General features: G+C 37.0%; 1 protein-coding gene across 3 annotated transcripts in view; it reads left to right on the forward strand.

Annotated features, from left to right (window-relative positions):
- The window catches only part of SLC4A10 (solute carrier family 4 member 10), a gene marked incomplete at its 5' end in the record, with an annotated part of 165,923 nt that overhangs the window by 110,177 nt on the left and 30,694 nt on the right, over positions 1 to 25,052 (forward strand). For 2 of the 3 annotated variants that reach the window (XM_082001332.1, XM_082001331.1), the window contains 8 exons: positions 10,442 to 10,533; positions 15,711 to 15,868; positions 17,755 to 17,842; positions 18,363 to 18,509; positions 19,111 to 19,211; positions 20,572 to 20,746; positions 20,931 to 21,064; positions 22,229 to 22,474. In XM_082001332.1, the coding sequence (XP_081857458.1) occupies positions 10,442 to 10,533; positions 15,711 to 15,868; positions 17,755 to 17,842; positions 18,363 to 18,509; positions 19,111 to 19,211; positions 20,572 to 20,746; positions 20,931 to 21,064; positions 22,229 to 22,474 (1,141 nt within the window). The remainder of the gene's footprint in view (positions 1 to 10,441; positions 10,534 to 15,710; positions 15,869 to 17,754; positions 17,843 to 18,362; positions 18,510 to 19,110; positions 19,212 to 20,571; positions 20,747 to 20,930; positions 21,065 to 22,228; positions 22,475 to 25,052) is intronic. The other variant, XM_082001333.1, reaches the window with a different exon arrangement.

Raw genomic sequence — 25,052 nt, forward strand, 5'->3', positions numbered from 1 at the left:
TCCCCTGCGCAGCACAGCAGGTACACTTGTGGGGCTTTAGGCACTCTGTGTGATCCCTCAGACTGAGCTTTGAGCATCTGTGCACAGTGTTGCTCTGAGCTGTGGACATGCTCCTTTAGTGCCAGAAATGTGATATGACTATTTTTGACTTCAGTTGACTATACAGGGCCTATTTAGTTAAAAGGTAACGGATTGTTGGAATACGTTGTAAGCCTATGACAGTGTACGCATTAGCTAGTGTTCAGCAGGTGCTTCAGATTTCATCATTAAGTTTGAGGGGTTGGAAAATAAGAAAAACATTTTCAAGATGACACTGTTGGAGAGGTGCTGCAAGAATTGTACCTTGTTCTTTCAGAAAACCACTTTTTGGAAAATCATCTTCATGAAAATGAGAGAGCATGTTTGCAGAGTGGTTCTACAGTAAAATACTGGCTTAACTTTTTTCTTCATTGCTTTTTCAGAAGCCTTTATAAGCTGTATTGTTGGTATAGGTTAATCATAATGAAAGATCATTTCTTATTGCCCTTTCCTTATTTACATGAACATAGGCCTGTGTTACGAAACTTGCAGCCAAATTTTGCAAATATTTACGATTACTAGAATTATACATTGCAGAATTACTGAGCCTTTGTATCTAGTATCACCACAATACCCACAACATTTTTGTCTGAACACCATTGGACTGTAGTGACTCTTATTCCAGAAATCACCTTAGCTTTAGTGAAATCTCTGTTCCTTCTGTGCTCTCCCTGGTTCAGAGCCCTACTGAGCTCCCCTGTCACCCTGGGAGGTGGGGAGTGAGGAAACAGTCGGGGCACAGGGAAGGTGCAGGGAGCAAGGGGCAGCTGCGTGCTGAGGCATAGAGCAGGAGGGGAAAGAGTAGTAGTGCCGCTGATCTGTAAAGATGGGGCTGTTGGTATAAAGATTAACTTTGGTTTGAAGGAAGGACCTTTTGTTTCAAACATTGCCATATAAAGGTTTAATAGGTACTTCTAAATCTGGCTGCTTCCCTGGGGAAGACTCTCAGACCTAAAAGGCAACATATAATTTAATCTGAAGAGGATATTAAATAGAAACATATTAATTACATCAAAATATCATTTTAAAATTAAGGAAAAATAATATTTTTGAAGGTGTGTATGATTATGCATGTGGATGCACAAGAGTAAAAGTAGGATGATTGTCCATGCTTTTTAAGGCAGCTTTCCTGTTGTTTTGTACAATTCTTGCTGATGACTTTAAACGAATATTCAGGAGACACTTAAGAAGGTTAATGGCTATAATGTTCCTATTCCTCAATTTCCACAGGACACAAGATTGCAGCTCGCGTTCCATAAGCTTGTTGCACTCCATCTTATGTAACAAATAAGCAGTACGTCTCCTTAAAAAGACTCCTCAGGGCAAGCTGTGAAAGTATCATAGGCTCAATTTCAGTAACTTTCTGTATCTGTTAGTGGGACTGATGCAGTAATTCACTCCAGAAACATCACACTTCTGCCTGAGTTTCTTCTGGAAACCTTCATATCTCTATCTAATTCCCCCCAAAATAGATTCTGATCAGGACAGCATCTCAGTGCATAATAAACACACTAATTTTATATACTCAGTGGTTAAGAGATTTGGTAACTAGAGACACGCATTTTTACAGGTTTTCACTTCTATGTGTTTATTTTGCAAGATGAAGAGCTACTGAATTCCAGTTCACGTGCTTACGTAGAGATGCCTCGGAGCACACTAACCCCTGGTTAAAAAAAAATCACTTAGTCACTCTCACTCTGTTAATTTAAATTAAGTTAAATGCACCATAAACAACACGAATCTAAATAATTGTAGAACATGTATATGAAAGTAAACCAGCTTTTAATCTAAATTACAGTGAAGAGTTCCAATCCCAGTCTTTTTGGACACAGATGTCTTTTAATCTGTTTGAAGCATTCTCTTCTACTTGCATCCTTTAAGTGCTAATGCACAGTTGGCAGTACCCTGCATTGACCTCTTTAAAATATGTGATGGCCCTGGGATAAACCAAAGAGGGTTGGTTTATTTTAAGTTTGTCTCTTACCACCCATTACCCTGTTACATTAAAAAGTCTGAATCTTATTTTATTGCCTGAATTGTACTAAAATGTGTATTAGCTTTAGAAGAGGAAAATTCAGTCTAAGTTTTTGGTTTTAAAAAGAATCATGGTTTTCCTCTTTTCAAGACAACAGCAAATAAGCAGCTCATGGGCTTGAGTGGCAACTGTTGTCCCAGTACTCCAGGATTAAAGGTGTGGGGAAAGACATGATTCTGGGGAGCTGCCTAATTTCAGGCACACTGACTGCTGCCTCTTCTGGCATACTCTTAGTTATTTCTTTACTCTGGGTAACTTGCCATATTGTGTGGTGTGTAAATTATGCAGGAGTCTACACTGAAATGCTCAGCTTTCAGGAGCTCTGCTGTCCTTGGAAGCTTGACTAGGGGTAGCAATGACATTTCTTATAGTTTTCTTCTGCTATTGCCTCATGACCCATGTGCTGGAATTCAGATACAGTGTTAGGCTCGCTGCAGCTGTATATTTTTAGATTTCCATGGAGTGTCTATACAAGCTTCTCATAATAATACAAAAATGCGTTGTTAAAATATAACTTTGGATCAGATGAAAGCAAAAGAAAAATGAGATAAATATATGTAAAAGAAAGCAAAATTAAGGGATATAAACATCTTATATTATTGTCAGGAGTGAGCTGTAAGACACATCTTTGTTTCCTGAGGACAAACTGGTAAAATGCAATTAAGGCATCATTTTAGTCTGCTTATTCCCATTTGTGCACCAACATTGTGTAGAATGTATGAACGTAACATGTTCCATATCTTGCCAACAGTAGCAGTATTGCTCTGTCTTTTTAATAACAAAAAATGCATTAAAATAGTAAAATATTTTATTATTGCTTTTACTTTCTGGATGAGAAGCTTAATTCCTAGAAGACTGCAGGGAGAAAAACAGATCGTCTTGGGTACTACTGATGAGCTTACAGCTCAGTTCGCCCCTATCAGAGATCATGGTCTTCAGAAACAGCAAGTGCAAACCCCATTCTTTGTCCAACTTCTTGACTGTGCTAGTCTGTCAATGTATCGATTTCCAGATATTCAGGAGCAAAGGATGAAAATGAAGACATAATCTTAAATTCAGTATATGGCTGTGCTGCTGACAGACCACTGTGATATCTTTGCTGGAAGATAGTTGTACATATGTTCTCCTTCCATTTTTTCTTTGTTTAAGAATCTGTCAGACCATCTAATTAATTTGCTTTGTATTTAGTAGTATTATCTTTTGTTTACAATGGCTTTTCTTCACATCCTCTGCAGGGCTAAGATGTCAGGGTGCTATGGATTTACCATGCATTTTTAATGCTGCCATGCTGTGTTTAACTTTCACTTTTCATTAAGCATCAAAACTGTGAGAATTAAAAGCCTGCTTTTGATGTTCCAATAAAAACCGACAGTCAAATTTGGCATAAAGGCAGGAAAAATTATTTTTTAGTTTTTTTTGAAGTCTAATTTGACACCAAATACCCAAAATGGAGGGTGGCAACTAATTTTAGCATAAATACTGTAAAAGGCAGGTAAAAATATGAATCTTTGCCATTAGTAAATAATCTTTAGAAAGTTTGGTTTGTAAAGCAATTTAACTTATTTTTACTGAGATCGGTATGTTTTTCACTCTGATACCAGGGAGCTGTGCCTGTGAATTCCTATGACATGGTCTAAAAAGCCAAAGACAATTGCAAATATACAACACCTTTCTATTGTTAGAGGAATGCTAAAATAATTTCATAAGCCTCTTCCCTTTATTAAAAAGGGATCTGCAATTCAGAATTTAAGTGTGCGTGGCATGAAAAAGTAGCTGATTTGACGAAAATGCAGTTAGGAAAAGAAGTTTTCATCATGTAAATATTTTAGCTTTTTTGACTGGCTATTTCATTTTTGGTCTAGACTTCAGAGTGTGTGTGTATATGTAATGAGATTTAACAGATGTTTTACTGATTTACGTCAAAGAGTTAGGAACTAGGGGAGAAGAGCATGGCAGGATGAGTGACTTGTACATTGTATTTCCATGCACCTTGCTGGAGTGTTCTTTATCCATAACAACATGATCTTGTGCCTGTTTTCTGTTCCATATGTATGCCATTTATAACTGCTGCTTCTCCTTTCATGTCAGAGCAGACACATTATTAGTGTAAAAATTGCGTTACGCCACACAATGTGTCTGATTTTGAGAAATTCTGAAATTCTGAGGAGAGGTTTATCGATCTGCCAAAGAGATGTAAGAAGGCAATGGCATATTAAATTGCAGATCTTCAGAGTTAATAGCATGAGCTGCTGGAGCAGTTCCTTGTGACATGTTCTTTTGCAAACCTTTTCCCAGTTATTTCATGTCCATCCAGTTAGCATGATGGGCTGGTTTGGACTTCTTCATTGTTTTAGGGCAGTATGAGCACATGCTGAGTGTCTAATTTAGGACAGTGTGCTTTAGTGCCTGGGTGTCTAATTTAGGACAGTATGCTTTAGTATCCCAGTAAGTCTAAATTACCAGCAATGGTAATGGTGTTTGTTACTTTTCTCAGTTTCCTAATCTCTTCTAAACATCAGTTCAAGCATTTATGCCATAACTCAGAGCTAGTTTAGAGCATGTGAAACTCTGATGTCAATACTACCATGTGGAGAGAGATGGACATTACTTGGAGACATATGAAAAGGGTAGGGAGGCATTCTTAGGTATGTGACCGTATTTCTTCATTTTGAGAATAATGAATGCCATATATATACAGTTTTCTGGCAGTACGGGATCTGGATCAGGTGGATTGCTCCAGCTTTCCTTGAAGAGAAGACAAACTCAAAAGACAGTTAATTGTAGCTTAAATTAGTTAATGCTCTATTTCTTGTGTTATATTCTTCTCAAATGTATATATTTTAATCAACTTGTATTATCTACAGGTTTTTATATTACTAAAATATAACTTGTATTTATGAACATTTTCATCTGATACTTATTCTTTCTCCACATTTCCTTGTACCCGTAATAAAATGTGTAATCTATATGTATAAAACTGTATCATTCATCTTTCTATTTCTTTATTTTGCTCTGTCTTTGTTGTGTCTGTCTCTAACAGGCTCATCTCATCTCTGTATCTTCCTCATCTCCTATCCTTTGGGTTCTGTAAACTCCCTGAAGGTTCAGAGGTAGTATAAATACCTATTCTTGCTTGGGCTTCAGATCATTTCAAACATACACCCATGTCTTCATCTCTGTTTCTTGATAATCACTATAGCAAGTTGCATGCTATTAAGGCCTTTGTCAGAATCTGTGGCACACTTAAGAGAAGCTTGTGTGGAATGATGTTTTTTGAGGAAAAAAAAGTGCCATTTCTTTATAAGTTCATTTTCTTACATCAATTTGTAAAACTGGAAGTCATAGCATTTTAGTTAAAACTGCATGACTTCATGTGAATTATGCCTGAGATTCAGGCCTAGCATTAGACTTGCAGTGACTTCTTCCTCGTCCTCTTAAATTATGCATCATTAGCGAGCACCAAATCTGCTTGCAGTTACACAGGTACAATGGGAGTGACATGGTTCTCCACTGATTTAAAATGTTAAGCATCAAGAGGCCTAAAGGTATATATATAATTCAGACTGCAAAGATGATATCACTGCTCTTGTTACATTAGAATTTTACCATATGCTTAGGAAAACTTACTGTTTTTCAGTCCTTGATTTTTGATCTGGACAGTGTGTCCGTTTAGGTTTGGAAAATTGTTGACTAGTTGCAGTGAAAAGCCTGAAGATTGTTGTAGCTGGCTTGCAAATCAGACTTTTTTTCTGAATGGGAAGAAATCTATATGGTCTAGAACAATAAGCAACTTCTTTTCTGGTTCAATTTCCTTTGATGTGTTGATTGCATCAAGTTTGTTTCAATTAACTGTGATTTGTATCTGAATACATTGTTCTTGGGTTTTGTCATTGACATTCTAGAGACCTCTTAGATTTTGTCTAGTAAATACAATACACATCGTTAAATGTCTTGAGCTTTAAATATTCGGGAGTAAGAGTATGTTGCATGTGACATTAATTTACGGGGATTTTTTTTTTCTTTTATTTGTCAGGACTAATAGTCTCAAAATGCTAAGCGTTATCTGCAAATGCAAACTTCTCTGAGTGTAACAAATGTGGACCTTCTTTTGATGGATTTTAATTTTTAAGTGGCTTGGCTTTGCATGACATGGTATTTTTTGTGTGAATTGTTGCTCTATTCAAAGCTCTGGCAATTTCACATTATGTGAAAAAAACACTAATTTTTTTATATACACCAATTTAAAATATAATTTAAAAAACTTTGCTGATACCAGCTTTTTAATATATAGATAAGCCTTAACACCCATCTTAGTGTGGTTTTTTCTGTTAGGTATTAAGTTCCTTTGTATGTAGGCTGGTGACTGTTGACATTTAGGTAGAAATCAAAGAGGAAATGCTTTTTTTTTGGGGTGTTTTGTTTTTTGTTTGTTTGTTTTCATCTAGGTATGATGTGACAGCTGCCCTCTTTGTTCACATAGCTTTTTAATTGATTGTTGCTTCATGGGACCATCTTGGTGCCAATAACCGTGTCCTTCATTCAGAGAAAAAAAATCAGTTGCTGAAATGAAAAGGGGCTTGAGGATAAAGCACATATATAGTTGCCAACATGCTTTGGCAAACAGAATGTTTTTAATGACAGAAAACCAGTGTAGCATGGTGATGCCAATGTTCACTAGGTTGCCATCAGTATGTTTGTGGTTCTACTCCATTGGGAATTACTCATGTGCTTAACAGTGTTCACCTCAAAGGCATCTGATTTAAGTCAACATGAAATTGTACACAAAATTACATTAATTTATGAATTTTTGTGGCTTTATAGCTCAGAATTGGAGGAAGCTACCAAATACAGAAATAACTGTGTGGTTAACCGTACTGCTGCTAGGGAGAGGGCCACCATACGTCTGTATCTACCTACTATCTAGTGCAAAATATACAGGCATTTAACAAACTAAATGTGTACAGGAGCAAAAATCTCTCCAAAAACCAGCACTTTTTGTCATACTTTTCTGTGGAAGGGCCACACCGAGACCAAGTTCCAGGTCTGCATTTTGCTGACTGTATTGTTGCATAAGAAACACGCATTCCTGCAGCGTGTTTTAAGATGCTCTTTAAAAAGCTTTCCCCATGACTATGATGTGAAAAGTGAAATTACCTGTCTTCTCTACCATGTATCTTTGATTGTTACTCAGTACAGTAAAAACCCCAACCTTCTTGTTCCAAGATCCAGAAAGCTGTCTTAAGTTGCAGAGCTATTTAAACATCTCTTACTGCCTCAAGGTAAAACTTGTGTTCTTTCAGATTACTCCAGCATATGGGTAAATCAAGGTCTTCTCTTGGCACAGAAAAAGAACATATGCTATTCTTGTAAACTTCACATACTTACTGGTTGTGGCTTTTATTTCCTATGTATAATTTTACATATTTTTCTCCTAAAAGAAAAGTGGACACAATGTTGAAAAACTAGCCTTTGGACTGAGATGCTAATTGCATAGAGGCTTTTAACACCTCCAGTTATGATGTTAAAACTTCAGTATCCTAATTCTAACAGGTGGTCCACTCTGACTTCTTTATTGGTCAAGTTTTATCTCCCTGGCAGATATCCCTGCTCTCATTTTACTGAATTTTTGGGTCCAGAAAAAAAGTGTAAATGTAAATCCCTAACTAGCAACAGAAAGATTATGAACTACTATTTCTGTTGCTTTCCTGTAATGTCTTTATAACATAGTATGTATATTAGTATGAGTAATTATTACAAATATTCCCCTTTATATAGATCCTAGAATATAGATGAATGTCTAAAAGGAAGAAAATTAAGAGTTAAGAAGGTCTAATATTACTAGATTTAAAGTTTTCTGGGAGTAAGTTAGGACAGGAATTTCCCCTGAGCATTTAATGACTTCTGTGTCAGAATTAAGTGTTCAAAAAACGTGTGGATGTGGCGCTTCAGGACATGGTTTAGGGGACATGGTGGTGCTGGATTAATGGTTGGACTTGATGATCTTAAAGGTCCTTTCCAACCTAGTGATTCTGTGATAATTAGTGGAAGGTTTTTTTGTTACGTTATTAAAATATCCAAAATATTACAGAAGTCAAATTTATATATTAATTATTTTTGATAGTTATAATACTACAGGATAATTCCTGTAAAAATAATTCTAAGACTGCTAAATAAACAATACAGAAAAAAATTATGGTGTGAAGTAGTGTGTGGGGATACATAGTGTAAAGGTGACAGTGTGACAATGATGAAACTCAGGGTTTTTCCTTTAAGTTCTAATTAGAACAGATGAATGGAATGACCGTTTATAAGCATCTCGCATATTTAATAATTTCTGTCTTTAGCTTTGCAAAAGTTGTCTCTTGTGACATTTAGGAATTAAAAGTCTTTTTAAATGTGTATTCTTTTAAGTTACATTAATATGTTGCTTTCTGAAATCAGCCCTTTATTCTTGTCATATGTAAATTCTAGTCCTGACTTATTTTTATCTACTTGGTTAGGTTAACATGCTTGTCATGTCTATTTTTTTGCCATTCTCTGTTTATTTCACTGTAGTGCTGAACAAAAGCCCTAATTTCTATTCTTGTTTTGATCTGTCCTTGTCCTGAATCAGAGAGAAAATGCAAATATTTACATTTTTAAGATTGATACATTTAATAATAAGATTTCTAGCAATACATTTGAAACATTCTGCTCCTGTACTTCCTAATCAAAATGAAATCTCTCTGGCTAAGCTACCAGAATGCAGCACAGGAGGCTAAAACCTATTTTGTGTCATGACAGATATGCCTAGTGAAAAATGAGATGTTGATTTTCTGAAAACCAACCTTTTCCTTGAGCAAGTGTTTCAACTGGGAATTCATGACCAGACTTAGACAGGGATACTGCAGTGCTCAACTGTTGGAGAAGCTGGATACTTCCAGCCACTTGCAGTATTTTGGCAATGGGTGAGATACTCTTGGAAGTCTCCTGTCCCGCTCAGACTGCGGAAGCGCTCTGTTGCCTGGCTGTGGCTGAGGCCGTGCTTGGACTGCAAGCGTGAGTAACAGCGGTGTGAGGGGACCCGCTGTAGCTTTTTGAATTGCCCAGACAATGTGCCTAGCTTAGGACTTTCTGACTGTCTTCAAGTATTGTGAACATATGGTCTTTGTTACTGTGCAAGTGTAGGTTGATTTTCACCAGAACCAATGTTTTCACATCATCATTTCTCAGTCATATGAGAATTTATTTGCTATGGAAACAAATATATGCTGGGCATGAGATGCTGACTCTGGGCCAGTTGGACTCTGCAGTTATTCCTGGGTATGTGTTAGGGCAGTAAGAGATAGTTGGCTCATATGTTTGATACTTTTTCCTGTACTTTGTTGTGGTGTTCAGAGCTGTGCGTGGCTCTTGCCGTGCCAGGGAGGGAGGAAGCGTGAAAGCAAGCAGGGAATGGCGCATCACCCTGTGGGGATTGTGTGCTGCCCTGCCGCCAGCCCCACGCCCCCCACATTGTGTGTGTGGTCGCCTCAGGCCATGCAAAGGGCAATTTTGGCGTTAAGTAAAAATACGCTTTATGTGACATATACTTGTTACTTAATCGTGTTCTTTTTGAGCTTTCGTTGGCAAAATTTTGTTGGTCACAAGGCTTACTACTTATTTACACAAGACTGAGGTGTGTTTAAATACTTCTCATCTTGAGATATTTTTAAAACTTCTATAAAATACTTTACTAAATCCTCACTGGAATTTTTTGAAAAGGTATTTGCAGAAACCTTGGTTTTATACGTGCCAATAATCACATTGTTCAATACTGAGCTTTTAAATCATCATAATTTCCAATACATCTATTTTTATAGCAGCCTACTTTTATGCTGGGTTTTGTAGTTGTTGTTATAATCATGACATTCTTATACACATGAGTAAATTTATGAAAATTAGTAATCCTGTTTTATTCACTGAGGAGTATTCCTGTAGACAGATACTGCCCAAAATTGGCAGCTCCTCAAATTACTTACAAAAACTATATGAATGCAGGACTTTCCTCAAATGTAGTGTCTTAAATATCATAAGCTTTAATTGGCATAGGAAGTTTGTCTTCCAATATTCAGGAATATCTTTTACATTTTCTAAATTACATTCTCCCGTTCCTAACTGCACATGATAAATGTTCTGTCTTTTAAGAATGTGTTATTCTAAATAAGTCTTTAATTAAAATGTCATGTTTAGATGCTTCATATACATATGATACAAAAAGTATGTAGTTCTTTAACAACTGTTTCATTAGATGTTGCTTTATTTATAGAAGTAATTTTTAGTATTCTGTAATAATGGTACTTTTTTTAGCAGGTCAGATTGTTTCCCCACAGTCTGCTCCAGCCTGTATTGAACACAAAAATGATGTGAGCAGAGAAAACAGCACTGTTGACTTTAGCAAGGTAAGTGTTCACTGATGGTGAAGAGAGCTTCCCGACTAACAGAGAGATCTTTTAAATTAAATAAAATTAATCCATGTGATGAATCGGAAAAAGCTGTGAAGTGCAAATTTTACTTCAGTATTAAAGTTCCGTGTGCACTGCAACACAGCTTGTATATAACAAAAAAGAATTTTTCATTTTCTTGATAAATTACTGGTAACAGAGAATCACAGTTTAGGAACATAGATAAATTTATCTATGACAATATCATAGGTGTATATTTGTAGGGGGAATTTTTACAAATTAACATAACATTGTCTAAATGGGAGAGTAATTCAGAATTCTTATAATTCAGATTTACCTTTCAGATTTTTACTTTTTGTAGAAGTAATGCATGAATGCAAACTACGCTTTTTATAACCTGAACTCGTGGATTCCAGATGTCTCAAACAGAATGTGTTTCTGTAAACCTATAAGTTAATTCTTCTGGCAAGCCAAGATATTTCAGTACACTCCACAAAAGATGTTAACTGTTCGGTAGTGGAGATTGCAATGACAGTTCAATGTTAGATAGCAAAGAAAAGCAAACAGCTTCTCAGCTTTAATGTAAAGGAGAATCCTAATTTGTTTAAGAAGTCTGTATGTACCTAAAACAAACTGTCACATTAGATACAGATGACAGACCTGACAGGGATAGATGACTTCAGCTGACACATTAATACAACAAAGGTTGAGTAAGTGAAGAAAGGTGATTTAAACCAAAATTCTGAAGAACAGCACTTTGAGTCTGTTGCATCCTAATGTTAGTGCCATTGTGCTAAAAGTAGAGTTATGTGATTGCTCCATCTGGTGCCAGACTTATTTCCTAGCAGCAGTAGCTATTTGCATCGTTTGAATTCTTGACTGAACATGCCAGACGAGGCATGGTAAATGGCTGAAATAAAGATGGGAAACAGATCTTTTTGTCAAAGACAGTGAGAAGAAAGGAGGCTGGCTGGGGATGTATTATGGACCACATTTCTACAGAGGTAGCAAGGAGATCTATAAACAGTAACAAGTTGCTAAAATTCTAATGCTAGTACTTTGACAATATTTAAAACTAAGTTTATAATGCTTTAGAAGCCAAATATGATTTTGATTTCCTGGTATTTATATTAAAAGTGTTAACTAAAACTAATTGTTTTGGCAAGTGTTCTAATATCAAGATGTAAAGTTTTGTAAAGGATATAAAAGTATAAATAAAGCTGTCTATTCAAAATTAAGCTGTGCAGAGGTGAAGCTTATAACATTCCCCAAAGGGAATGACATGACTTTCAGTAGTGCTTTTCTTGCACGTTTCACCTGTTGCTTTGAGTGTTGTAGCATCAAAATCCCAGTCCATTATCTGGCTGCATGATGTTTGTATTAAACAAGAATGGAGGCTGCATCATTTGATCCTTCACTCACTATTTTTGTAGTGCTGCAGCTTTGCTGATCAAAAGAGCTCTTCCTATTTAAACTGGCCTGAGAAGAGATTGACATGTTATCTTTTGGCTAGCCTCAGCAGCGTTAGATATCAACAAGGATGTCAGGAATATGAAAGGATCAACTTTTTTTTGCAGGAATGAAATAACAATAAGGGATTGTAATCTAAATACCTTTGACTGCCTTTAAATAGATCCATTTATTCTTTTGAAGATGAATAAGTAAAGTACAATTTCCCCTTGAAATGTGCTATTGCAAGAACTCCCAACGGTTATAATTGGAATTACATGCACAGATTGAGAGGAAAGTAGAGCAGTACACTAATTTTCTCTTGAGTATTGTGATTTCTTGCTCTAATTTTGTTCCACATATTAATTTCATTTATCTTCTACAAAAAAGCACCTTTGACTACCTCATTGATTCTCTCCTTGCTAATCTGTCTCCCTTGGGCTACTTCTAATATTCCAAATATTGGACTTCATTCAAAAGCTGACTTCATCTGAATACAGCACTGAGACTGCGTTGATTGTATTGGTAACTGTTTATGAATAATGCGAGACATGGCACTAAAAGCTGTCTTGAATGGTACTTCAGTCGCACAGAGAGGGAGACATAATTTCTGATGTTTGTAGTTGTAAATGTGTCACTCCTCTTCCTCTGGGGACACCACAAGGACTTTGTATTCTTGGAGTGATATAGAAGCGGTCTGTCACAGCACCACTTTATCCTGTGTCTGAGCAGGATGGGGATGGCAGTTTAACAACTGCATCTGGCTGGTCTCTGCTTCTTATGCCAGAGGCTGAAGGGAGCCCTGAAATACGAAATGCATAAAGAGACTGCACTCGCATCCCTTCTTATGGCAACGTTCCTGCGCTCCTCATGGAAACTGTATTTCTGAATCAAACCCTGTTCCCATACTGACAAATGGTCTTTCAAGACAGTATGTGGTCTTTCAAATACCATGTGAAATAATTGCCTTGTTTTTGAATACTGTTTATAAAAAATTCAATTAATACCTGTCACTTCTTTCCTAAGAAGTGATGTTGGCTATTTTCTGTTTGTCTTCATGTCAGCTTATGTGTGGTTCTGGGGGAGGCCCCCACCACACTTTTCAGTCCATGAGTTGTCCTGGAGGGGAATGGCCTCCTCATTAGTTATTTAGTTTTATGTTTAACTGGAGCTTATTGGGACTATTTAGTGCCAGGTCATCAATGTGGCTCAGGTTAGGGTGCAGATTAAGATGGACATGAGGTCTCTCCAGCTAAAGACCTCTTGCGATAAGAGGTATATAATGGATATGTCACCGAAATCGGGAATAAACCTCGTAACACCAATGTAGTGTTAAAAGGCAGGCATTCTTTATTCCCGGCGCCGGGAACACGATTTAGGAGGAGCTATCCCCCGTGTTCCCGGCGCCGTGAATAAAGAATGCCTGCCTTTTAACACTACATTGGTGTTACGAGGTTTATTCCCGATTTCGGTGACAGATAGGTTAGATGAAGCATTTAAAGGACGTAGCTTCTGCCGTTGCCCCAGATTCACTCCAGGGCCACCTCTGCTCTCGTTATGTAGTGGAAGCAGCTCCTCGGGTTTGGGTGTATTTGCCCAGTTTGATGCTTCTCTGCCAGCTACTTTGCTTTTAACTGGGGTTCTGTTCACGACCTAAAGGATTTGGAATCTCAAGATGATAAATACTACAGGAAACATATCTGGAAATATGGTCTATCTGGTAGATGGGACACTGAATGTTCCTTTCGAATTTGAATCTTGATCCTGTGATCTGTATGTTAGTGGAACCTTAAGGTGACAACTGCAGCATATTGTACATGAGACAGTTACTACTTGTTAAATCCATTCACAAGGTGAAATCAGTGCAGAATGCACATTGCTATGTGCCTGAAAGACTACTTCCTTTTTCTCAACTATAAATGACCTATGACACCAAAATTAGGTGCAGAGTGAATCTGTTGGGATTTTGTATTTAACCCTGAAGAGTTATTTTGTGATTTGAGTGGGGAATAGAATTTACCTCACTGGTACTTCACCTTAAAAAAGTACATGGTCTCCAACCTTCCAAGCTAATTTGATGCTGCTTTAACTTTGCGAGGTGTTTGGTCTTTGTTCTAGATTAACTTAGGGCAGCATTAGACAATTAGATTATTGTGTCCAGTTCTGGGCTCCCCAGTTCAAGAGAGACCGGGAACTTTTGGAGGGAGTCCAGTGGAGGGCTACGAGGATGATTAAGGGGCTGGAACATCTCTCGTATGAGGAAAGGCTGAGAGACCTGGGGCTGTTTAGTCTGGAGAAGAGAAGGCTGAGAGGGGACCCTATAAATGTCTATAAATATCTGAAGGATGGTTGTCAGGAGGATGAAGCCAGTCTCTTTTCTAGTAGTGCCCAGTGATAGGACGAAGGGCAATGGGCACAAACTGCAGCACAGGAAGTTCCACCTCAGCATGAGGAAAAACTTCTTCACTGTGAGGGTGATGGAGCACTGGAACGGGCTTCCCAGAGAGGTTGTGGAGTCTCCTTCTGTGGAGACCTTCAAAACCCAACTGGACGCGTTCCTGTGCAACCTGCCCTGGGTGATCCTGCCTTGACAGGGGGGGTTGGACCAGATGATCTTCAGAGGTCCCTTCCAACCCCTACCATTCTGTGATTTCTTTGTGATGCCGGCAAAATAAGATTTCATTACACAGGCAACTGTGTTATAGCTGATTTCTGATTTAGTGCCAGAGCCATTTGCAAGAAAACAATTTTCTAAATATTACCAAAAACTATGCAAACTAGTACTGACAGATGGCTGCAAGATAGACATTAAAATGGTCCACTTTAACAGTTTATATTGGATTTGGTTGCTGTTGTTGTGTTTAGATTAATAAAAGGAAAGCAAATGACAAAATTCATGCATTTTGAAATGTAGACAATACTGGTGCATAATGAAATCAAAGATATGTTATATACTCTGTTACTGCACGTCGATCTTTGTTACAGAGTAAGCTCTAGACTGCTACTGAGGAAATAAATACAAATGAACACATTCCTAGGCAAAGACCTTGATCTTATATAGCAATGTCATGATGAAGCTGTTTCTCTGTCTTTTCCTACTGTCCCCACAAAATTCAACATCACTGCCTTAAAACTCCGAAGTTTTTATATTGCTTTGTTCTTTCAGTTTACTCTTGAGACAGTCATGGTCATAGCTTATTTTCTGTTCTTTTCAGTGGAAGGGCAACTGTCTTCCATTAAATCCAAAACCAAAAATACGTCTCGGAGTAGTAGAAGGAAAACTATGATACAGCAGCAATGAATTAATGATTTCCAGAATTGTTAATTATGGAAAAATTAGGTGTCTTAATTTCTTCTACTGTTATGACTTATTGATTCTGTTATGAATTATTGATGCTGTTATGGTGATCGATAAAAAGTGCTACTATGAAATTAGTACTATATTCTTAACAAAATTTTGAATGTGATTTGTTGTCTTTATAAATTAATTCTGCAGTACTTTAACTCTATTTCCAAGAAAAATCATCCAAATAATGAAAGATCAGTTTGGTTTTGAGAAACATTTTTATTTTAAAAAAATTATTCAATAGACAAGAATAGTTGAAACTGTATAATTGAAATAATTAAGTTTATAGTGCAGTGACCAGAAAATATCTGTCAGCAGATCAGGGGGAACAAATCTCTGTGAATAGCTTTTAGGTTGTAATTTAATATACTTTTCTCAGGTTGACCTACATTTCATGAAAAAGATACCACCTGGAGCTGAAGCATCAAATATCTTAGTTGGTGAACTAGAGTTCCTGGACCGTGCAGTTGTTGCCTTTGTTAGGTTATCTCCTGCAGTGCTCCTTACGGGACTAGCTGAAGTTCCAATTCCAACAAGGTACATTTGGATTTATTTCTCTTCGTGTTTTTCTGAGTATCGCAGCCAGCGGCTGCATGGTGCTTAGTTGGTGGCTGGGGTTGAACCATGACACTTGTGGAGACAGGGTGATGTGACCTTCAACTTTGTCATTTATTGAGTTATGAATTTGGCTCTTTCTTTAACAGAAACATCTTAGAGACATCTTTCCACTCATCCTTTAAATGATGTATGGGTATATTCAGAAACATCCTGTTTGTGTGTGTGGATGTCTTCTTCACAGAAGTAGACATGATAGCTTGTTAGGTTACAACACAGTTTATCCTATACAAACTGGTAATACTGCAGATGAAATACTAAGGTGAAATACTCAGCTGCTTAGAATATTTCCTCTGGAATTGAAACCACCTCTGTGATGCTGCATAATCATGTCCAGAAGAAAAAAATGAAGAAGAAATTAAATAAAGGGAGAAAACTAACTATGTGATTCGATTGATAGCGAATGGATGAAAAACATGCTGTAATAATCACACTCCTCTAAAAGTTACTTTGTAGATACTTGCATGGTAGTGAATGTGACTCTCAACCATAAATTTTTATTAGATTCATTTTTTCTAAGTTGAAACTGTTTCTGATTAAGTGCTTTGGTTCTGAGAACAAATGATGAGGCATTTTTAAAAAATGTCTAAAATAGACTTTGTAGTCAAATAGAAAACACTTAAATAGATCCACAGTTACATTGTTTCCTGCTGGGGTTGATTCAGATCAAAACTCCAAAGTGATTCTCTCATATCTGAATTCACTGATTTAACTATTATTGCAGTCTCTCACTTTTTTTTATATTTATGCATATGTTTGTACACGTATTGTGTCTCTCTTTCCCCTTCTCTCTTTTAGTTTCAATAAAAGCAGAATTCTGACAGAAGGCAGTAGTGTATTCCAGTTGTTTGTCACACTCAGGAAAGTGTGTTCATAGCATAACATTGGTGTTATGCTATGAAGTGCAGTGCTGAGACTCGGATCCTTGCTCCTAGTCAGATAAACAGTATAAAATTTTCTTTAAGTTGTAGTTACTTTGTAGTTAATTTGGATATGACTTTTTTGTTTTTTCTAATTTTTGAATGTAAGGAAGATATTATATGTTCCAAGAATGGACTGAGCTGGCTATGAAAGAAACTTCTGAAGCCTTTCCTCCTAACCTGCTCCAGCTCCCCATTTTAAAAAAAAAAAAAAACACCACACCAAAAGGAAAACAACAGATTTTATTTTTCTCCAACAGAAAATTAAATCATTTAAAATTAGGATAATTAAGGATTTCTGCAAAAATGTTTCTTTAAAAAAATTAATAATGTTAGTAAAAAATTGTCTTTTGCTTTTTAGCAATAACTGAGATCTTCAGTTATTTCATTTGAACCTCTCCTCTGCATTTTATAGAACCTTACTAGCCCCAAGCCTAGAGTAGTGGCTGTCTAGAGCCTTAATGGGAGTAAGAATGATTTAAAAATTATTTTTATTCAGGGTAATTTAACTTCCCCATTATTGCAATAATATTACTACCATAAAATAGTTGATTCTGTTAAATTTACAGAATTAAATAAAGTAATGTGTTCTGGACATACATTATAATTGCATATATTTATTATGTAAGATAAGCTTTGTTATGTAAGGAGGTTTTGATAGTCTCAGTCAAGTCTGTGAAGCTTATCGTGTATCTTTGGAAGCTATTTTCGCATTTTTTCTAACCAGAGCTTCATGTTTAAATGTGTGAGGATCGTGAAGGAGATTATATAGAATATTTGTCTTACGGGTTCTTCTAGTCCAATTTTTAAATAAGTATTTCTGTAGTATATATAGGTACTTCCAACCATCTGTCCTTTACAATTTTTTAATTTATCTTTTATTCGCAGGTTTTTGTTTATTCTTCTTGGACCACTGGGTAAAGGGCAACAATACCATGAGATTGGAAGATCGATTGCAACACTAATGACAGATGAGGTATTTTTAGTCATGGCTTGGTTTTAGTCGTTTTGTACTGACTGAAGAGGTGTAATAGGGAATCTCCAATGTGTAATCTTCCGGAAGAAATGTGGCTAATCATTCTGATGATGCACAAATAGCATTCTACTTCATTTCATAATCCTGTAACAGCCCAGGTTGTGCTGCCATAAGGAGATAACAAAATGAGAAACAATATTCACATGCAAGGATATCTTCACCGAGAAGATTCCATTTTACACAGTTACTTTCCAGTGTAATTAATTGTGTTTAAAGCTGTACTCTAGAACACTTAGCAGCTATAAGGATGTTTTTCCATAGCAGCTGGGAGCTTCTATAAAAAACTATGTACCAGAAACTCTAGTCAGTTGAAGCTGAGATTGTCTGGTGGGAACTGCATGTTGGGGTGGGAACTGCATGAAGTGCATTATATTTCAGAGAAAAGCTGCCATCATGAAAAATGTTATGAGAGTATTCCTTTCCCTATCTCTTCCCACATACACTTCTCCATTTTTCACAGGTGTTCCATGATGTTGCTTACAAAGCAAAAGACCGCAATGACTTGGTGTCCGGAATTGATGAGTTTCTTGATCAGGTTACTGTTCTCCCTCCTGGAGAGTGGGACCCAACAATTCGAATAGAACCACCTAAAAATGTTCCCTCTCAGGTTTGTACTCAGTAAATTCAGATGCTTTTAAATGTTAACGTTGTGATGCATTTTTGCTATGTAGAATTAAGTCTCATTAATTTAGCATTTATCAGAGACACTATATATAGACATTTTGCATGCTCCTTTTTTTTTGGTTAACTTACTTTAAGAGAACCCATGTCTTGCAAGTGTAGAGTGTAGTGATAACATTTCGTGTAGTTCAGTAATAGTTCTTTTTGGAATAAAGACAGATGGTTGTTTCTAAAGATCTTAAATTCAGGGATAATTGGTCATGAGCATCTTTGATTTTTCTGAACACCATGGTTTGCTTTTGTTCTAAGCTTATTGCAAGAATTGGTCAAAGCAGCCTGGCTTGCTACTCTTTAAAATGTTTTCTGATACAAGATTTTCTGTGATTAATTCTTTAAATTTCTTAGACCACAATTCCTTGTATTATTTCCTGTTATAGAACTCCTCTACAGCTTATGAAGAGGTTATATTGATGAATCTTACAATAAAATTTACATGTTTAGTCTTTCAACTCTCAAAGCTTGTTTCCTCTGCTAAAATTATGTTCTGGTTGCTAAGACCCACGAGAAGTATCTTTTCCTTCTGGTAGGAGAAGCGTAAGATCCCAGGAGTGCCAAATGGAACTGCTGCCCATGGGGACGCAGAACAACCTGGAGGACACTCTGGACCAGAACTGCAACGCACTGGAAAGTTAGTGAAAACATACGCAAAATCTTAAGTGTTTGAAGTGATGCACTTCCAAAGGAATCATAATGGTCTGGTTCTCTCTCAAATGCCTGGCTTGGTATATGATTTTTTTCAGGCACTTTCCTTATTTGTGTACCACTTAGTTGAAAAGGACAATAGATGCTAATTCGCAGAGAGGGGGAGAGGGTAAGAGGATTTGAGTTTTTACATTGTGTTTATTACAAGCTCATTTCTCTATTATTTATAAAGGTCAGACCTCTGTTAAACTTGATTAACGTTTCTTATTTTTGTACAGCATGAAGGAAAAGTTGGGAATAGTCTTGTGACATATATTATGAATGCTTATGACTATTTTGTAGTTGAGGTTTCTGGGTTGTGCAGCTCTAGCATTTCTTTTCTACCTCGGTAAGCCTTGAGATGTCCTGGTACATGAGGCTATGATTACCACTGTGGCTGCAATATACACGCATCAGAAGGAAGAATTTGCCCCAAGGAATACTTAAATTTTGTATCAGCTGCCAGTGGTTGCCTTAGTGCAGTGTAGTTGTGCAATAGACTTTTCATTTACCTTGCTGCCTCGTGATGTTTAAATATCATTCCTACCGGCATAAGGCTAAAGATTCAGCTGCAGTGTTGGTGAACACAGTGGGGTAGAGGTGATGATGGCCGTCCGGCTGTAAGCCGTTCTCCCAGCGGAGAACCTGGTCATTGACAGCTGGAAGGATCGTTCTAATATTTAGGAGATGGTGGCACTCTGTCTTCCTCTTTACCCCAGCAACATCTGATACATTGGGTGCCTGTAAGAAAAAGAGCATTGTGGGGATATTTACTTCAACTGTATGGTAGCATCTGCTCCTAAATATTTGGTTATATTTAGCAAAGTGTAAATGACAAAAGATGGCAGTTCTTGTCCTTGGAAAGTTGTGGTCTACATTCAATTCTATCATCAAGTGTGTTTGGGAACAGGTTCTCAAAGAATGTGAAGCTCTATATGTAGATTTGTGGGCAAATGGGCGCTCTGGTAGCTCTCTGATTAAACGAATGCAAAGATTTATTTCACATAATAAATAATAGGGCTTTATGGAGGGGACCTAACAACTGTTCAGAAGTTTTGCGTCTGGATGATTATATTTTATAAAAGCAGCATGCAAATTAGTTTGTTTTATAAAACACAATTTCCTCATTAAAGTTATCAAGACAGAGTTCCCAGAAACTTTTTTCTGGGAGGGGAGGAATAATAAGAGTATATATCATTTGATCAAGGAACAATAGCTTCACTGCAATATATTTAAAGCAATACTGTGGAACGAAGTTTGATATACCTTTTTCATTAATCTGATATCTCTTTTTTTTTTTCTTTTAGATTTTTTGGAGGACTGATTTTAGATATAAAAAGAAAAGCTCCCTTCTTCTGGAGTGACTTCAGGGATGCTCTCAGTCTGCAGTGTCTGGCATCATTTCTGTTTCTCTACTGTGCTTGCATGTCTCCTGTCATCACATTTGGTGGTCTGCTGGGAGAAGCAACTGAAGGTCGTATAGTATGTGTTAAATCTGAACTTTTAAAACAAACTTACATTCCTAGGTTTGTGGTTAGTATTTTCTTAGTGTTGCTTGAATCACATCTAAATATTGGTGTTTCAATGTTTAAAAGGATACAGACTAAGACATTGCAAAAGAACCTGTTTGAAAATTTATGGACACTTCTCTCTATATCATATTCAGAGTGCAATAGAATCGCTGTTTGGAGCATCCATGACTGGAATTGCCTATTCTCTCTTTGGTGGACAGCCTCTCACTATACTTGGCAGCACAGGACCAGTTTTAGTGTTTGAGAAGATCTTATTCAAATTTTGCAAGTAAGTGAAGGTCATCATCCTTTGGGTGGTGTTAAGTAAAAGTAGAGACACTCATCCCAAAGTTCTAACATCTGCAGAATAAGATGAACAGTTTGCATTGGAGTGCACTCCTTAGGCTCTCAGAGCCTGAGAATTATGCAGTGACTGAGGCAAGTGAACTGGTGGTAATGCAGAAAGGTTGATGGGGTTTTTTCATTGTTGTTTTTCGTTTGTTTGTTTGTTTTTAAAAAAATCCAAAACTGTTTTGAAGGGAATGCAAACTTCAGGATGTTGGTTTTAATTTTTTTTATTGTATCATTTTCTACTCTGAAACAATACATTTAAATCTCTGGTTTCTGTCATCCCTAACTCATGCAAAAGGTGTTATCTCTCACCCAGGAAGTAAATGCAGTGGCAGTGGTGCCATCTTTCAGTAGTCACTAGTATAGACCCTGCCCTTCCTCTACCCAAACAGCGAAGGGGTAAAGTGTCATGCTAGAACAGCATATCCCTACATTTATGTTAATTATGTTAATACATGATATACCTCTGCCACAGTGTGGGTTAAAATAATGCCTGCATCTTGGCAACCATCATGCTTCTCTGCAGTCCTTTCTGCTTTTCTGCCTCATTGCTGTGACAGGGACTTCTGCACCAAGATTTCCTAAACCTCCTGAACAACATAGTGTAGGAGACCCCACGTAGCATCCCAAAAACTTTTATCACCTTCAGGTAGACCTTTTAGTTCTCTGTGATAACATCACCCGACGTGTTTGGAGCTCTTATATTATATGCAGTAAGCATACATGATTTTGATGAAAGTCGTTCCTGTAGCTACTCTTGCAGCTGAAGAAGAAATTGGCAGATGTTGTCTGTTGATAAGGCAGGGTATAGGATAAAAAGTGGGTGGACTTTATACACTTCATGTATGTGACTACTCTGAAAGCTGCTCCCTCAATTTAGTAGAGATAGAGCTCTTTATGTCCCCTTAACTGGGAGGAGAGCTCAGGTCAAGAGGTGACTTGACTGTATCTTCAGTTCACAGCAGGTAAATAATTTCTGATTCAGACTGTCCCCAGAATTGCACATCCATCAGCAAAGGAAGTTCTGGAGATGTCTCTTCTCCCTTTACTCTGGCTGGGCAAAAGATAAACTGTGTTTAATTTTTTTTTTTCTTTTTTTCAGAGAGTATGGGTTGTCATACCTTTCTCTGAGAGCTAGCATTGGACTGTGGACTGCAATCCTGTGCATCATCCTTGTCGCAACTGATGCAAGCTCCCTAGTCTGCTACATTACCCGGTTTACTGAAGAAGCTTTTGCTTCTCTTATCTGCATCATTTTCATTTACGAGGCCTTAGAGAAGCTGTTTCATCTCAGTGAGACGTATCCAATCAACATGCACAATGATTTGGATCTGCTGACAAAGTACTCGTAAGTAAGATTTCTTATGTTAATGCTGTTTTTTTTTTCCATAGGTTATGTTTTCTCTGTGAGGAGCACAAAAGTGCACAGCAGGAAATGTTTGCAGGAGTTGCAAACTTAACATGTGGAAGCTATTGCATTAGGCTTCATGCTGCCATGTGGAAGTAGTAGTTACTGGAGGTATGTGTACAAGCAGTACACATTTACTTAAGATAAGTAAAAAAATACCTTGACTTGGAGTTTGGAAAAGCTTACAGACACACAGCTTGGAAGTCCTACAATAAGAAATAGGAGCTGGAGGGACCTCATCTTTAGGTCTTTATTCATATTTTTATTTAATGAGGTGCAACTCAACGATCTCTTACTATAACCTTGTACTGATGATTTATAATATTTTATTGGGTGTACAGCCACTGTATTTATCTGGTAGGCTTTTGTCCAAATTGAAATACTGACCTATCTAAAAAGGATATAATTTGATGTACCACCCTTATTTTAACCTCTCTGGCAGCTATGGTTCAAGCTCCAAGAACTGAAGTGGATTTGGAATAGTTAGGTACTTCTCAGCAGTCATTGATTTTTGTGACAATCATTTTGTTCTTAGTAACAAGATTAAGCTTTTTCGTATGACTCTATTTAAGCAGCTTTACTTTATTGTGGAGTTTTGACAGGTAGTATTCTACTTGGGGAATAAAAAAATTAATGGCTTTAATCAATATAGTTTAATTTAGAAGTAAAATCTCATAGACTTGTTACTGGGATGTGAGAATTCTAGTAAAGGACAAGATCCTAGTCTGTCCTGAGGCCAATTAAGCCTGGTCACCTCAGCAACTAAAATGTCATTAAAAAGCGTTTTCAGAGAAGATCCCCCTCCAGAAATGTCTTTATTACTTCACTGAACCATTTGATGGGTGGGGCCCAAAAGGAATAATGCTTGAACAGTGGCACATCTTCTGTTCACTGGAAAAACAGGAGTGTTTCCACCAAATGTCTCATTTGCATTTTAAGCTGGGAAAACCAAAACACAGCAACAGAGAAAACATTTGAGCTTTGTGTGTGTTATCACTGGAAAAATATCAAATCCTGAATCTGAATGTACATCATACACCTTAATACACAGAATAAGTTAAATTCTAGAAACTATAATTCTGCTGTGGCATACTCTCTCATCATGCTGAAAAAAAAAATTATTTCTCTCCAATAATTTCGTCAGTAGACAGAGGAATATTAATTTGAAGAGAAAGCAATAAACATCAAAAATAGACCATGCATTGTGGTTGAGGTTATAACCTGGTCTTATTTAACGTCACTTCTGTGAAGTCGATATTTTACTCTGTACAGTGTTTGTGGATTATTTTTCTTCCTTTACCACTTCAAAGTAGTCACCTCAAAGGGAAAGAGAATATGATGTTCTCATACAGTTTTGAAAAACAGATGTTGAAATACTATACAAAGACAAAAAAATATTCAGAAACTATTTAGCAGGCGGAGCCGAGATGTTAAAATATGTAATGAAAAGCATAAACACGGAGTAATACAAATTCCTAGGTAGCTAGCTTTACTGATGGTTAGCTGAATCCCATGATACTGCTTGAGATTTCAGAGAAAAAAGATTAACAGTCTTGCTTGTATAAGGGTACAGTGATATGTATTTCTATATTTTGTGAAAGTGTTTTATCATCATAGTCCTTATGTTTACAAATAAATGTTTTTGATTTTATTTAAAATTCTATTAATTAATCAGAATCCCAAATTGATTTTTGAAGGGTATTCCTTACTCGCTGCCTGCCCTTTGTAACTGTCTTCATTGAATGTAGAATGTGCAGAGCACGCAGAATGGAAAAGAGCAGCAGTTGTCTTCCTCCAGTTACAGCTATTGGCCTGTCCCATCCTACAGTGTTGGAATACCAGCACAACAGTTTTAGATTTTCCAAACACAATTCCTGAAGGACAAGTGTCTTCCACATGTTTAGAAGAAAGATTTGACCCCTGCCTGGTGGTTTCAAATACATATATAGCTATCAAAATCATTTGATCCAATAGTTTTGTAGTTATTTATGGGGTGGTCCATGGCAACTGACCCCACTAATACTGAAATGACTAGCTGTGGGCATAGTTATAGGCAGCATAGCTCTTATGAGATGTGGCTTATATTTTTTTAACCTTAAAACCTATTGTTTGAAACGCCAGTATGCATATTGATTATCTTGTAAGAGCACATATGCCGATTCCAAGGATCTGTGCTCTGAACACAGCAAAGCAGTAATTCCAGCCTGTTCTCAAATGACCAGTGCTTTCACAGCAGCCTTGGTGCTGCTGAACTTCATGGGTTTGCTGTGCAGATATGCACATACTAGTCGGTCCAGACACAGTGGCCCAGAACATGAAGGTATCACAATTATAATCCCCACGGGATCATCACAAGGCAAGACATTTCAAATAACCCTCAATCACCGCTCAAATGTCTGTACATGTCTCAGTTCCAGAAAGATCAGAAACTAGTAGACGAATAAGCATAAAAGCTTACTTGAAATGAAAATCTCATTTTTGTGTACTTGAAGTTGGGGAATACTGCTTTCACAAGGAA

Source organism: Phaethon aethereus, assembly GCF_964289735.1.
Source record: "Phaethon aethereus genome assembly, chromosome: 6".
Taxonomy (NCBI): domain Eukaryota; kingdom Metazoa; phylum Chordata; class Aves; order Phaethontiformes; family Phaethontidae; genus Phaethon; species Phaethon aethereus.